The 16,739-nt window shown below is 32.3% G+C and overlaps 2 protein-coding genes across 4 annotated transcripts; one reads left to right on the forward strand and one right to left on the reverse strand.

Annotated features, from left to right (window-relative positions):
* Positions 1 to 3,167: 3,167 nt before the first annotated feature.
* On the forward strand, positions 3,168 to 6,802 carry LOC114257270 (amino acid transporter AVT1I). Of its 2 annotated transcripts, none has more exons than XM_082924562.1 (3): positions 3,168 to 3,453; positions 5,152 to 5,759; positions 6,167 to 6,802. In XM_082924562.1, exons 2-3 carry the CDS (start codon positions 5,268 to 5,270, stop codon positions 6,683 to 6,685), a joined length of 1,011 nt encoding a protein of 336 aa, XP_082780688.1. In that variant the 5' UTR covers positions 3,168 to 3,453; positions 5,152 to 5,267; the 3' UTR covers positions 6,686 to 6,802. The 2 variants fall into 2 exon arrangements, with proteins under 2 accessions (XP_082780688.1, XP_082780687.1); XM_082924561.1 differs by having other exon boundaries at positions 3,294 to 3,604.
* A 1,509-nt stretch (positions 6,803 to 8,311) lies between these two features.
* Positions 8,312 to 15,044, reverse strand: LOC145824544 (WAT1-related protein At4g30420-like). 2 transcript variants are annotated; one of them, XM_082924563.1, is made up of 7 exons: positions 14,783 to 15,044; positions 13,488 to 13,556; positions 13,269 to 13,385; positions 10,901 to 11,132; positions 9,691 to 9,849; positions 8,993 to 9,141; positions 8,312 to 8,692 (listed from the first exon to the last, which is right to left on the reverse strand). In XM_082924563.1, exons 1-7 carry the CDS (start codon positions 14,959 to 14,961, stop codon positions 8,506 to 8,508), a joined length of 1,092 nt encoding a protein of 363 aa, XP_082780689.1. In that variant the 5' UTR covers positions 14,962 to 15,044; the 3' UTR covers positions 8,312 to 8,505. The 2 variants fall into 2 exon arrangements, with proteins under 2 accessions (XP_082780689.1, XP_082780690.1); XM_082924564.1 differs by lacking the exon at positions 13,269 to 13,385 and having other exon boundaries at positions 14,783 to 14,995.
* Positions 15,045 to 16,739: the final 1,695 nt, after the last annotated feature.

Genomic DNA, 16,739 nt, shown 5'->3' on the forward strand with positions numbered 1-16,739 from the left:
AATTTACAAGTTAAAGTTAAACCGAGATGATGTTTAACACTTGTTGAAATCTTGTGTGAATTTACAAGTTGAAGTTAAATCGTTGTGATATTTAACACTTGTTGAAATTCTGTGTGAATTTACAAGTTATAGTTAAAACCGAGGTCGTATCGAAAAGAAGATGGTTTAACACTTGTTGAAATTCTGTGTGAATTTACAAGTTATAGTTAAACCGAGGTCATATTGAAAGGAAGATGGTAAAACACTTGTTGAAATTTTTGAGAAAAATTTGCAAGCTGAACTTAAGCCGAGGTTATGATAAAGAATGATGGTTAAAACACTTGTTGAAATTTTTGAGAAAAATTTACAAGTTAAAGTCAAGCTCAAGCAAATCTGCGTACTTGCCGGGACTACCAGGTTGTCAAAACTTGAAATATGAAAAACTGAAGTCTTGATAGAAGACATTGAGAAAGTGACAAGTCCTAAACAACACTTGTGAAAATATTTGTTACAATATTTTCAAGTGTTAGGACAAGGCCGAGATGAGTAAGATTAGAAGTCATGACAGAGGTATTTTACCCAAAGAGATTGCACAGTCAATGTGTACTTTGAAGACATGCAAATTATTTTAAGTGTAGAATCATACAAGAGCAGAAAAAAGAAGACATTCATTCAAAGAAGAAAATAGAGAAATGCATTTAAAGAAGAAAGAAAGCACATCGGCCTGAATATTGAAAAATAAATTATTCAAACTACAAAAATGGCACGTCGGTCGGATTAAAAGCATACAAAGAAGGACAAAGTACAAGGTACAAGGTACAAGGAGTAAAAGAAGGAAACAAAACTACCCGGCATCAATGGTAGGATATTGAAGACAGTTAGGAAGACTTCTCAGCAGCCTTCTCGGCCTCGAACTCAGCATCGATCTCCCGAAAAGTTTGATCAAAGCTCTTCTCGGCGATTGGCACTTCGGAGTTTGAAGGCAAGGATTGAAAGCAAGAATTTGGAAAAAGACACAGAAAACAGAAACAAGAATGTAATTCGTAATCAAGAATGGTGATAAAGCTATCAGGAAATCAAGACAAAAAGATTGCACAGGTGTGTCAAGCCAAGAACAGTGGCAGAAATCAACAGATGTGTGAACAGTGTATATTCAAGAAGATGATTTGGAAACAACGGGTAAAACAGGAATTGTGATTAACAATGAAGCAGAGCTTCTTGGAAAGCAACAAGAAATAAAACCAGGAGGAACAGTGGCTTACCAGAAAGAGGGAAGTCGGAAAGAGAATTGCCGAAGTCTGACGACGGATTCGAAAATGACAGAATGACGTAAGCTTCACCGGAGGAAAGGAACGAAAATAGTTGCAGAGCTTGAAAGCTTGGAACAATGACGGATTTAAGCGAAAGAGCTAGAAAGAGAAAAAGCTAGAGGATTGAATGAAAAAAGAGAAAAATCAGAGTCAAGAAGACTTCAAAGTTCAAGAATAAAGCCAAGTGCACAGGCACTAAGTAAGTATGTGAAGAACAAGAAAGTAAATGACCCAAACACGATGCTAGCAACAGAAAGCGGATATGACAAGAATAGTGTCAGGCGTTCAAACAATTCAAAACTTGAAAACAGACGAAAATAGAAGACAACAGAGGGCAAGTAAACGGATTCAAAAGAGTTATGAAAGATTAAGCTTATAAGAGTTTATGAACCTACCAAGAGAAATGAACGCCGATATGAAGATCGCCGGAGTCAAATAGATAACTAGAAGTCGGGAACCCACCGAAGAATGTGAGTGGAGCAGTTGCAAAGCTCTTAGAGTTTACGAATTAATAGAACAAGAACCTCGGCTAGGAGGTGTGATCTCGAGCAGCTTGGAAATCATGACGCTTGATACTTGACAGAAGTGGACAGTAAAGTCCAGGGAACTTTGAGGTCGGCGAGTTTGATCTCGGACAGAGGGGCATAGATGAACGAACAGTGTAGGTTCCATCATCTCAGAATGCCGAGGTAATAGATCCTAGGGAGCAGTTGTGGGGATATATTTTCTGAGTACCAACACGTGGCCAAGGTGACGCCGAGGAGATCTCAGCAAGGCCAAAGTTATCTTCGAAGATATCGGAATCCGAGATAAGCGAATAAGAGATAAGGGACAAGAGTCATAGAATGGGAGAAGACTTCAGTTTGTACTAAGATAAGACTCTTAGAGAGTCTATCCTAATCTTGGTGGGAGTCCAAGATTAGCAGTAATTCTGAGTTCATAGAAGTTACGCTTCTATTAGGACTAGGTTTATGTTTGGCTATAAAAGAGAGGCACCCCCATGTGTCTAAGGTATGCTTTTGATAATCAAGCTTGTGAGTTTAGCACTTGATTTATCTTTGAGATATATACTGACTTGATTGTTGGAGTGCCTCGGGTGGTCGAAACCATCGCCGGAATCTTCTCTTTTTGTTGTAGGTTAGCCATGTGTCATCTATTCTGCCAGTGTTCTCCAGCTGAATACTGAGTCGGGCAGTGTGATCAGAAAATCACCCACACAATAATCACAATAAATTATAAACAATTTCATAATAAGTTATAACAAAATCATAAGTAACACCATAATAAGTTATAATTAATAATTACAAATATCATAATTGGAACATGTGGTACACACTCCAAATTGGGATGTGTAACAATGACAAATTTTTTATACTAAAATAGTGAAATTGAATTGTTTTTTTTCTCTGTAATTTTGATTCTGATTTGGTTATAGTCTTAAGAAAAAGCGACATTAGAACATGTCTTGAAACACTTTTAATTATTTTCTGTTTTTATCCTCTTCTATCACTTTTATGATTTTTGAACCAAAAATGGACGAATTGTTTCATTTCAAATATTTTAGGGTTAAAATGAAAGATATATAAAATTCAGTGAACAAACAAGAAATAAGGAGCAAAGTTGAGGGCATTTATAAATTGAGTTATGCTAGGACCCCAAACAAATTACCAAATTTTCTACTAAATCTCTCACATAGATGTGGGACCTACGCACATTTGATTTGTATGGATTCCACACCTATTTGAAAGGTTTGATAAAAAATTTAGTAATTTATTTGGGGTCCATAGCATTTTCCTCATAAATTTCCACATGATTTTTTCATGGTTGTAGGACACATTAGGATAAATGGGGAACTCCCTCCGATACATGAGAGACGGAAAAAAAATTACAAATATATGAGAATATATCTGTAATAGAGTATAAATGAAAGATTATGCATTTCATATATTGATAATTTTTTTTTTCTAACGCCCACCCTTTCGCTGAGGTGAAAATTTTATTTGATTACGTCGATATTTAAGCATGAATTCTCTCTCTCTCTCTCCCCTCTCCGTCTGGTAGTTACTGGAGGGTCCGAATGCAGGGGCTAAGGTGGGGGCAGAAGAAGTGCTTTGTTCCGACTAAAACTCATCAAACTGGGTTCTCATATAAAATTCATTGCTAGGTACTTGTACTAGTTCTTCTTCCTTCAGTATATCATCACTGCATGTGTAAGCGCATATATATACACAAATAGAGAATGGCCATTACATCTTCAACAAATAATGAAGTCAGCTTTCTCAAAACCTGCATTAATGGCATCAATGCTTTATCTGGTACACTACCCATCTCCAATTCTCTTTTGGAACTACTAATGCATCAAAGCTGTGTTTGTGATAGTTATAACTAATGGATTTTTTGGGATATGAAACTGGTAATGGGTATTTTTGGGGAATTGCTATTTGGGTCTGATACTGGTGCTATTTGGGTTTTTGTTAAGGAAAATGTTTTAAAGCACTTATTATGGAGCTCCAATCACAGCTCTAATGAGTTGGCAGTAGACCCAACCCATGATGATGTGATGTACATATCTTGTTTTTTTTTTCATTTTATTGTTTTTGCTTCCTGCCACCTCAGTGAAGCTCTGATTAGAGCTCTGAATCATGATTCTTTTTTAATTTCATTGGTTTGTTTTTTTTTTGATGCAATTAATTGTGGAGTATATATTTTAGGTGTTTGATAAAAGGCTTGAATGATTATGGGGTGATGGTCTTTGAGAGGGTTGTCACCGGTGTTTTTTAATTTTTTTTAGTTTGGTTAATGTTGTTAGGGCAAATTATATCAATAGTTCCTATATTTCAGTTTTGTGTCATTTTGGTTTTAATTGACTAAATTTTGACTCTTAATTTTAAGTTTTGGTGTCAATTTGGTTAAATTGACAATGCCATTACAGTTTTTTTCCTAAAAATAATCAGTGAATTGGTTGAGATTAACTCAATAAATTAGTCAAGTTTATAGTTTTGACCATAAAAATATGACACATGCCATTCACGTATGCATTTTTCATAGAACAATGCTTATAGTTGTAATCAATTGGACCAAATTGAGACGGAGTGAAAAATTCAAGGTCAAAATCGAGTCAATTAAAATTATAACAACCAAACTAACACAAGGGCCAAAGTAAAGGGACTACTGCTGTAGTTTGCCTATGTTGTTATTGGGTAGAGATTTCCCCCTTCTTGTAATGTATTATTTTATCTTTCTAATAAAATTCTTATTTTTGTGTTAAAAAGATAAAAAGAAAGAAACTTGTGTTTGTGAGTATAGAAGGTTTATACAAACTAGATATAAAATTCTTGTATCTGATTTTTATAGAGGAAAATTGGTGAGTGGGTGGTTTTTAAAATTTGAAAAGTTTTTTTAGAAGTGGTTGTGTCCGTACCATTTGAGCATGTATTTACAGTATAGTGAAACTTTGAGGATGACCGAAATTGATGTAATTATTGTTAATTGAGTCTCCATATTTGTCTCCACAAGTAGTACAGGCGAAAACTATTGGAATGTGAAAAAAATTTAAATGGACAATTTTGGTTTAAAACCCTTTAACTTCATAATGACGTGTTCACACCAAATGTGATACTTTAAATATTAGTATAGACTGTAAGAATAGTCCATTTTATAAAAACAATATTTATTATTGAATTTCATTGCCAGTTCGATGATACACGTCAATTAAAAGGTGTGTGTGTACCATATACTCTGGTTATGCTTATGTCGCATTGTCATTCTGGATTGGAATTTATGCGCGCACACACACACAACAATTTTGTAAATCATTTTCCATAATATATTGTCTAACATTTTCATCGTTTTGGTTGATTAGGTATTGGCATACTATCAGTCCCATATGCACTCTCATCAGGAGGCTGGTTAAGCTTAATCCTCCTCCTCTTAATTGCTGCTTCGGCATGCTTCACTGCGCTTCTAATCCGACGTTGCATGGATTCAGACCCATCAATCACAAGCTACCCTGACATAGCTGCCATTGCCTTTGGTAGAAAAGGAAGAATCACAGCTTCAATTTTCATCTGTTTAGAGCTCTACCTTGTGGCCACAGGCCTTCTAATACTAGAAGGTGACAATTTACACAAGTTGGCCCCAAACTTTGCCTTAAAGTTTGGAGGTCTCAAATTAGATGGAAAGCATTCATTTGTTATTATTGCAGGGTTTATGATCTTCCCCTCTATGTGGCTTACTGATTTGGGTGTTTTATCGTATATTTCATTTGGGGGAGTGATGTCTTCTCTTATTATTATTGTGTGTGTTTTCTGCGTTGGCACGACAAAAGGGGTTGGATTTCATGGAAAAGGAAGCCTTGTGAATTTGAAAGGAATACCCACTGCGCTTAGTTTGTATACATTTTGCTATGGTGCTCATGCCATGTTCCCTACTATATATAGTTCAATGAGAAAGAAAAGCCAGTTTTCCAAGGTATGTTTGGAAACTTAGTGAGACTCATTTTGGTACTTGATGTCACAGTTACTGGAAGTTTCCTCCTTATGCACCTTTAAGCGAAATATCTCTACGTAATTCTGCTGCTACTGTTGTTGCGTGTTGTTGATTCGAAATAGTTACAAACAATAAAAAGTGCACAAAAATGAAGACTATAGTCAATATTCAAATTTGGTATGGTGTGGGCTACACCCAAAATAAGTCTCAGATGCACATTTCATTTTTCTATCTATTTATTATGGGTTCATAGTGTTGCTGTTGTTAATTTTATTGTAACTAGATCAAATATTAGAACTTTTTTTATATGTATAGGTATCGAGTAAACTTAATGTTAGAACCCGCCATAGATATGACTAATTATTACACTTCATTGCTTCTGATTGCAGGTCCTATTTCTAAGTTTTATCATTTGCACCATCACGTATGTGTCCATGGCCATATTGGGTTATCTAATATATGGTCAGACTGTTCAGTCTCAGGTAACATTGAACTTGCCTCAAGAAAAGCTCAGCTCAAAAGTAGCAATATACACCATATTGGCCGGCCCAATTGCCAAATACTCTTTGACCATAACGCCAGTTGCCACTGCCATAGAAAACTGCTTGCCAGCAAACTATCAACATAATAAGCTTATTGGTATGCTAATCAGATTGGTTTTGCTGATAAGCACGGTGATTTTGGCTGTGTTATTTCCCTCTTTCGAGTCTGTAACGTCCCTCAGTGGAGCATTTCTCATTGTTTCTGTTTCCTTCTTGCTCCCATGCCTTTTTTACTTAAAAATATTTGGGGTCTATAGAAACTTGGGGTATGAGCTAGTTGGTATTGTGGGAATAATATTTATGGCAGTCTTAGTTGGAATTGTGGGGACTTATTCATCTATTGCTCATACTGTCAAGCATGCTTAGAACTACTTTGTGTATTACACTATTTATTTTTTTATTTATAATTTTCTTTTGTAATATTTTAGTAGTACATATAATGAAACAATCCCTTGCCAATACTATTGAAAATCTTGTTTGTTACTCACCTTCAAATGAAACTTTGAGTTGGTGTTGAATACTATTGTATTGCTATCCGAAAAGTGTTCACCTTTTTTTTTTTAATTTTTTTTTTTTGGTGATACATTTGTTCTTGTTTGGTTCATTGTGAAGTGCAGTTTGTTTGTTTGTTTTATTTTTATTTTTCACTTGACATTTGCTCTAGAGTTTCAGATATTGTAGTGTCCATTTTTACCTGCCTAACTTGATTTACAGTGTTAAATTCAATTAGTTTACCCGTTAAACCCCTTGTTTATGTTTCACCAGTGATTAGATGTTGTGCTGAAATTTTCACAAATAGGAATATCTCCCGAATCACTCTTTAATAAACTGTTCACCATAAGTAACTTCCATAGCTTTATTGTTTCTTCAGTTTCCTGTTTCCTTCACATCTTTGGTTTGGTCTATGCTTAACAAACCGAAATTCGTAAGCTTTAGATTTTTTAATGCATTTGGACTAAAGCTCGTGAGCTTAATGTAATACTAACCTGCACAACGAAAGCCTGAAGTTATTATAACAAAGCTGTACGTATGTTCCTCATTCCTCATCGTCAGATTTAGCTACTATCCGTATTTTGCCATTACAACTTGATCGTATTTGGTTATGTTCTGTTTTATTGTTGTTAATACGTCATTTAGTGGACGTTTTGATTGCTACACAACTTGTATCATTTGACAGTTCATAAATAAAAAATAAGACCTGTAATGAATTAGTATCATACTCTTTCTTGTCCAAACAATTGTTTATTATTGTTAAATGTTTATAAGATCAGCTAGTAAGCTCTATTTGGGAGGCTCTTGGAAGTTTCTGAATTCAATGATTTCAGAGCATGGAATCATCTTTAGGCAGCTTAGCTGGTTTCCTTTAGTCCTTTCTATTGTCACATGGCTCATAATGCACTAAACAGAGTACATTTTTTGAGTTGCTTGGTCATAGTTTTGTTTCGTTCATACTTCTAGTCAAGGTTTTAAATATCAACCAACACATCGTATCCGTTTTTTGATCTCCAAATACTGATACATAATCTTATCAAGGTTTCTTTGGTTACTGATCTCCAAATAACGTTGTTGAATAGTTTTCAGCTTTAACGCTGTGTTTGCTTGGGGGATTTGGAAAGAGAAAGGGAAAAAACGCGTGAAACTCAGTAAAATGTAGGTATATTTTATTTACATTTTACTTACCTTTTTCATTTTCCTTTCCAAATTCTTTCTCAAATCTCTCAACCAAACACAACATAAGTGTTTTAACCCTAGCCCATTTCCTTTACATCTTTGGTTTCCTCTCTGTATTAACAAACTGAAATTTGAAATTCTGAAAATTATAACTGTCTTTATTTCAGTAAAGCTTGGAAACAGAATCTTCTCTCTGATTTGTGTGGCAAATGTATGAAATTGGCCAATTGACAGAGGAACCCGTGATTTTAGTAGTGAGTCAAATTAACTTTGATCATATTATGTCAAAAAATAAGTTAATTAAAAAAAAAAAAAAAAACCTTGAGAAATACATGGCGATAAAAAATTATGGTCGCGCCAAACAAAGTACAATTTCTGCCAGGGAGATCTTGTTTTGTTCCTAACTCAAAACAATAAAAGGAAACAAAAACAAAAACAAAATCTGAAATCTTGATCTGCCGCATTTCACCTTTGAGTGAAATTGTAGACATTTTATTGATCCATCTGATTTTCCATCAACTTCTGTTGATTTTATCAGACAAAAGTGGTTCCTCCAAATCAATTTGATCCACAATGATTTTCACGGTTGTTTGATCATTTTGTGGCTTTGGATCTGCTTCCACGTGGAATTCTTCAAGATCTTTGGCTTTGCCCCATAGCACAGTATACAATCCAATAACCACAGCAACAGCTCCTACCAAGCTATATTAATAGAACCAAAATCAATTTTGTAACTTTCGTTAGAAAAAAATAAGATTAATTACACCAATGCCCCTCAATTATTAGCTAATATCACTTTGTCCTTCCTCATTTATGACACTTTTACCCCTCCAGACCACATCTAAGAGGAATGTATTTATATGTTTTTCACAGTTGAGAAGGTTCAATATGTACAAGTTCATAGATCATGAGTGTAAAGTAATATTGCTTAATAATTAAATGGGTGTTGTTGTAATGAACCTACAAAAATAATCATAGAAGACATTGAGATAGTATTATTACCTTCCACTATAGATCTCTTCATGTAGAAATATAGAAGCAAAGATAGTGACTATAACTGTGGATAGAGGGTTGAACATTGCAGAGAAGAGTGGACCTCTATGTGAAATGCACCAGGCTTGGCCAAAGAAGGAGATTGCTGATGATATTCCCTGTTTTTGTAACTTCAATTTGTTAGTCTAATAATTGAATAAACTATTGAATAATTTTTAAAAAAAGGCTGTCACAGCAATAAGATTGCTTCATTGTGAACTGGGCATGTGATTTTATTTCGATACTAATACACCTTGGTATATTGGTGGGAATGAAAAATACATATATTAAGTGGTTTCTGGTATGTACAAGTTTCTAGTTGATTCACAGGTAATTCGCCAATTCAACCATTATACAATTTTATTTTTATTTATTTATATTTTTTTTGCTAATGATGTTCTTAAAAAATTTACAACCACAACATCTGATTCCCGATAAGTATTGCTCGATATTTTCATGACTCACACCGATACTTCTATTTAATGTTGTCTAGTAGTCACGGGCTTGAAACAAAAAAATAGTCTCTCCACATGTGAGGGGAAGATTGCATACGTCTCTATCCCCTTTCAGACTTGTAACTTCTATTTGTGTGTACAATTGGATCTTTAAATTGATAAATGAATTGATAATTTGAAAAGAACTCATATATAGATAGAACAACTACTTACTGTAAAGAAACAACATGAAAGTTGAAGATTTGACTGTAAATTCCAAGCTTGAAGGTCTCTGTCGAAGAACAAGGCAACTGCTGCGGATTGTAACATTGCTATGAAACACATCCATGCCGTTAAAGATAAGTGGTCTGGATAGCATCTTGACAGTGGGACCTGTTGGAAATTGTTGAATTCTTTTATTATGATCACAATTATCACTACTAGACTAAGAAAAAAACAAAGAGAAGAAAACACATTTTTTTGTCAAAGTATTTGCGGCGGTGTGTAATGTCGCCACAATAAGCTCATTATTTGAGATGCAAAAAATTATTTGTAGCGACTTTTGTGATGGTGTTTGCAATCTCAAAGAAATTTTTGAAATTTTGAGTTTTATTATTCTCCTATTTTTTTATTTGTAGTGATTTTTTTAAAAAATATTTTAGTCATTTTTTTTAATATAAATTTTTAGATGCACTTAATCTAAATTTGCTTAAAAAGTAAAATAATTGTAAAGAAATCTTTAAAAAAAAAAAAAAAATTCGATAAATACAAAAAAGTATTAAAAAAATGTACTATTTTTTTATTTATATTTTTTGTATTTAGTGAACTTTCGTTTTAAAAAAGTTTGTACTTTTAAATGTATTTAGATTAAGTGAATTTAAAAAATGAAAAATTAGTTAAAATATTAAAAATATTCCCTAAAAAATAAAAAATACGAATTCAAAACATAAATTTTTTTTTTGAAAACTCTAAATCAAAGAAAGCAATGAATTTTTTTGCAACAAAAAAAAATCCTATCAGCATTTTGCTGTGGCTAAAACTAGGATTTGCTGTCGCAAAAAATTAGCTAGGGAAACTTTTATGTCACAAAACATTTTGCAACCTCAGGAATTTCAATGCCCCATTTACCGGTGTCATGCTGTGACAAAATTAAAATTTCTGACATGTAGCCGACGGATAATTATTCAATAATTTCGGAATATAATTACATGGTATTCCATAATATTGTAATTGATGAAAAATGTGGATAGGTGAGGTCTTGTGTTGGGAGATTAGGAAATATAAAGAGACATATTGAATGATGATTGGATAAGGAGTATGGACACGTGTACTCCGGAAACATTCTATAATTTCCCGCAGCAAACACAAAAAATAAAATAAAATAAAATAAGAAATTCAGCAGTGTAAATATATGAAATTAAAGAGCATTTTGAGAGTAGAGTACCTGCAAAATGAGCCAAACTGACCAGCAGCAACAGCCAGCAAAGAGAAATAGACAACCCAGCAACCAATCATCACCTCCTTCTGAGGCGAAAAGAGACTTCGATGGTAGGAATTGTGTGTTTAGTAGCTTTGGTCCTCTCAGAAATGCCATGGACACAGCTCCACTTACACACAAGACTGTTCCTATGATCTTCGCCATACTTCTTACGCTTCGCATATCTACCTTTTCCAATCTGATTGGTTCAAACGTCAGGAAAACATAAAAAGAAAAATTATAGGAACAATCGAAGTAATTTATTGAAATTTTATGTTTTTGTTACAAGAATTTTGACCTTTATTACTGTTTTGGACGCGGCAAAATATAAAAAGAAAAAGCTATTACAAACATGAGGCAACATTTTTTGAATGGTGTGAGACAATTCATATAGTGGTATTTTGAGGAGTTGGCAAAAAAATTTATTTTTTGTGACTTTTTCAACTAAAAAAATTAAAAAATCAAAAAATTAACATTTTACTATGTACCCAAACCACCTCATAATAAAGACACACCAAATTTATGAATAAAAACTTACAAATTTATTTCACACAAATGGGTCACCCCACATGGGGATTTGTTCCCAGTGTAAACAAAACGCACTCTTCATTAATTTTATACTTTTTGTGTGACCATCCCATTAATTTAACCAATAAAGGGATTACGAATCTAGAGATCTAAAATCAAAACAAACATGAGGGTGGGGTCATCGTTCATCATCTACATCCACTTCAAACTGTGATGGAGGAAAACAAACGGACCCATAATGTTTCCCCTTCATTTATAGACATGGCTTCCTTCCACACTACTACCCTCCATATATTTTCATACTTTATATTATAAGTTCTGGATTGGCCCCACAATAATGATTTGAATCGTTCATTTATTAAATATTGTAGCAAAGATTGTCTGCGCAAAAAATTAATTTTATCAAACATTACTAAACACATGAACAAATTATATTTTATTTTTAAAAATGAACTGCAACTATGAGCTTGAACATCAATCATACTTTTATAATACAAAATGTGATTTGTTCATTTATTTATCGATATTCAATGAAATTATGTTTAAAGAATGAACAATTTAAATTATCATTGTGATGGGGCCAACAAAATGAAGTGTGAAGAGATATAGAAAACAAAAATGCTTGGGATCCCTTTTTTTGGAGACTCCCATAATCCTCTTTGAATTTCAATCATTAATACATGTGTGAGATTCAATACAAACATGAATGATTGAGATTCAAAGAGAATTGTGGAGATTAAAAAAAAGAGTCTCAATCATTATTATTTAGAGAATAAGATGATGCATTCCCTTCATTTATTGCGTAATCTGATCGTGTGAGGAAGGTGTTGGCATAATCAGGGTGAAAATGAACATGAATTCAATTTTCATTATTATCAATTGCCATAAATTAATTATTTAATGGGATTCACAATGAGACTCATTTTGATTCAAGTTATTCATATTATAAAAATTTTCGAGCAGATCATACTACTAAAAATTAATTTGATCAGATTTCAACAGTTACTTAATTGGATCTCATTTGTTTAAAAAAAATAAAAAATGACACACTATTTTCAAAATTATATTGTCTGTTAATTATTTTTCTAAAAAAATGCCATTTGATTAATTTTTTTTTAATATCCAATCAACTTAATTTCTGATATGAATAATGTACTTAACAAGCCATACAAGAACAACGGTTCGAACTGCCAAAATGAACTCAAAATAGCCGCACAGTGAGCTGAGTTGGATCGTCCAATTGAAATCCGAATTTATTTTATTTTATTTTATTTTATTTTCATCTAAACACAAAGTAATGAATACCACACATATTTATAATGTGGGTCACACCACTTATGTGTCTAGTGGTAAAATAATTAGTATAAAAAATTTATATATTTATATATAGGACAATTACAATGATAGTTCTTATATTTTGATCATTATGTTATTTTAATCTCTACAATTTTAATTAGCTCGATTTTGATTTTAAATTTATGATTTTATCTCAATTTAATTAAATTAGTTACCACTTTTAGCATTTTTTTATGACAAATATGCACACAAATATCACGTATTATATTTCAAGGGCAAAACTATAAATCTACTGTCTTAGGAAATTAAATTCAACTAATTTAGTGATAATTTTCTTTAATAAATAGTAACAATTTAGACTAGAGTGACATAAATTTTAAAATTAAACTAATTAAAAATATAGAAAACAAAATAATACAATAAATAAAATATAAAAATTACTGTTATAATTTGTCTTTATATATATAAAAAATATTTAATATCTAAAGCGTTAGTTTTATTGTGGAATTACCCAGTGATTGATGCGATTACGAAGGTGACGGCGGGGACTAGATTACCCAATGCACTTCCCATGGACGACGTGGCAAGGTATAGACCCTCAGAAAATATATTCTGATAGATTGTTACACTGTTTTTTTTTAAAAAAAATGACAACGTAAATAAATAATTAAGAAACCTTTATCATCCACAACAAAAAAAACCTAACATAAAATTCAGAAGGAAGTTTTACCCAATAAGAGTGGTGAAAAATATCCACCAGAAGCTCCTCCATTCCAAACATTTGCTATTCCTCTTCTTCCTGCAAGTTGCAACAGTAGCACAAATATACATGATCAAAGAAGTCTACCCTTTCAGTTAAAAAAAGAAGTCTACTCTTTGCACAGATATCAAACATGAGTAATATTATACTATACACTCTTAAAAGAGTGCAGCCTCCGTTTGAGAAGTAGGTTAACTTTTTAATTTTTTGATTTTTTTAATTATTTTAGTGTGGGTTAAAAAGTTTGATTTGAGAAGGATTTTTTAACTTTTTGATTTTTTTGATTTTTTTGAAGAGAAAAGTGTAATGATTATGGGTTCGATGTGATGTTCTGTTTGTTGAGGCTAAAATAGCATATTTTGTCTTTTGTGACTATTTTAGCCACAAACTAACTTGCCAAACAACACCACAAGGTGGATAATTTAGAAATGAGAGTTTTAAATGTGAAAAATTATGTATCATATCATTTGTTATGTAATGGTATTTTAAATTTCTGATATGGTTATTAATTAATATATCGATCAATATTATTTGATATAAGATCATATTATTAATATCATGCATATTCTAATATTTTGGGCAAATTACAAATACCCTCTCGAGATTTGGTAAAAATACAGATTCTTCCCTGAGGTTTGAAAAATTACATCTCGCCGCTGAGGTTTATATTTCCATAACAAATTATCCCATGAGATTTTTATTTTCATACAGATTTCCCCCTAATTTACTATGCAAATTTGACCTTCAAAGTGCAATTTGTAATTTCTCAAATCTCAGGGGGAAATCTATATTTTTACCAAATCTCGAGGGGTGTTTGTAATTTGCCCTAATATTTTTATTTAAAAATTTGTTAGAAATATAGAAATCAAATACAAAATTAGAAACATAAAATATATTGATGGATGAGATTTCAAAGAGTGCGCTCGCTCCACTGACCAATCTTCAAAAATCCTGTTCATACATCCATGTTTTTTTCTGTGTTTTGTTTTTGTATTTTTAGACTTACACTTTGGATAATGAATTTGAATTGGGACTTAGAAAAAGGTAAGGGAAGTGGAGAAAAAATTTAATTTATATTAATCTCACTTTCTTCCATTTTTTTATTTTTTATTTTTATTTTTGAATTTCTATCTAAATTTATGATCCAGACCCAATACCTTGAAAATTTTATAAAAACTGTGGAACATTTTCTATTTATGATGCATGAGAGAGAGAGAGAGAGAGAGAGAGAGAGAGAGAGAGAGAGAGAGAGAGAGAGAACCAACCTTGTGAAATAAGCTATTGGAGCAATGACTAGGGTAGCTATGGCTTGCCTATAGGCCACAAAAACCCTAGGGCTCATTCCTTGCAAAAGAGCAGCTCTGGTTGTTAAAGAAACCCCTGCATACATAACCTGCAGCCCAAACATAACCATTGCAGGCTTATAATCATGCAAGTCACTCATTTTTTCCTTGCCAAAAACTTTGTGACCAATGTGACCATATAAGCATTACTATCACTCATATATATATATATAAGCTACCTTCCAATACACACACACGACACTTCATCCTATGCAGAGCCTAAGTTTTTATGTTAGATACAGACAGACAAACAAACAAAGCTATGAGTTGTAACGAAAGTGATGAATGTGTCTCTATAAGCAGTTCTGTCATTGCCTTCCAATGAACATGGGCTTGGTGTGGGAAGTGGGTTGGCTTTTTGGCTTTTTTGACTATTTTAGCCTGGGCTTAAAAACTTGATTTGGGAAGGACTTTTTGACTTTTTGGTTTTTTTGAGTTTTTTTGTGAGAGAAGAATGTAATGATTATGGGTTGGATGTGATGTTTTATTTGTTATGGCTAAAATAGCCTATTTTATTTTTTGTGACTAAAATAGTCAAAAATAACCTGAAACTCACTCGCCAAACACAGGAATTAAACATATGCAAAGCCTAATTTTTATTTTATTTTTTATTTTTTGGTCAATGAGTAGCAGGCACTTAAAAAGTTGATTAAAAAAATACTAATTATAAAAGCTAAAAAGAAGCACTGATTGAACAATCCACGTAAAATATTTCTTAGCTGCCCCACATGGTCCAAATATTTCTTAGCTGGCCCACACGGTCCAGTTATCAACTTATTTGTTTATTTTAAAAAAAAAGTGAAAAGTTAAAAAGCAAAAATAAATGGTGTAAAATGCGTTTGGAGTTTTTTTTTTTTTTTTGAATGTTTCAAAAATTAAATTAGTTATGGAAATAACCAACTTTCCAAATTTTTTATCAAACTAATCCATTTTTTAAAATTATAATTTCAAAATACGATTTTATGGTGAAATCGCATTTTAAACATGCGATTTTATATTGACATGACCAACATCTATACACTAATGGGTTATATCAATGTGAAATTGCATCTTTGATGTGATTTCACTATGAAGTTGCATTTTTTAAAAAATGAGTTAGTTTAATAAATAGTGTGAAAAGTGAATTATTTATATAAATAGCTTGATTTTTTAGAATATTAAAAAAAATGAGGTTTCTAAATAAGCAATATTGTCAAAAATATAAAATGACCGCATTACCCACAGCCATGAAGGTAAAATGGAAAATTTTACCCATAGCCATTAGGGTAAAATAAGAATTTTGCTACACAAATATATGATCGGACATCATATTTTATTAATTTTTTAAAAAAAAAAACTTCTAAATAAGCACTTACCAAACACATTATGAAAAAAGTAACAAAATAAGCAAAAAAACAAAAAAGCAAGAAATAAATTAAACCCCAAACGCCCCCTAAGACCATCTCCAACGTTGAATAAAAAATTTCATCGAATTTAAATAAAAATTTGATGAAAATTTTGATTTGATACTATTTACTCCAATGTTAAAATTAAAATTTTTGTCATATTTTTTTACATCCATGGTTGTTCGGAAGGACGTCCGGGTGGATTTCCTGAAAGTCGTTCGGACATGAACTGAAAAATCTAAAAACTCTTAGATATTTATTTGTGATTATGTATCAATTTTAACTAGTAAATAGCAATCTCAATCAAACAATCAAAGGCAAATTGACATAACGATTTTACGTGGAAAAATCACAATTGGAGCGCCTCCGATTGTGATAAAAAAAACTATGGGCCAAAGCCACAAAACGATCCATTAAGAAGATATAAACGAATTATACAAGTGTACTCACAATTACCTACCGAATCCACACCCGAATTGAACTGACCCCTATGT

The sequence above is a fragment of the Camellia sinensis genome, chromosome 4, assembly GCF_055761805.1.
Source record: "Camellia sinensis isolate YWXY chromosome 4, ASM5576180v1, whole genome shotgun sequence".
NCBI classification, from domain to species: Eukaryota; Viridiplantae; Streptophyta; class Magnoliopsida; order Ericales; family Theaceae; genus Camellia; species Camellia sinensis.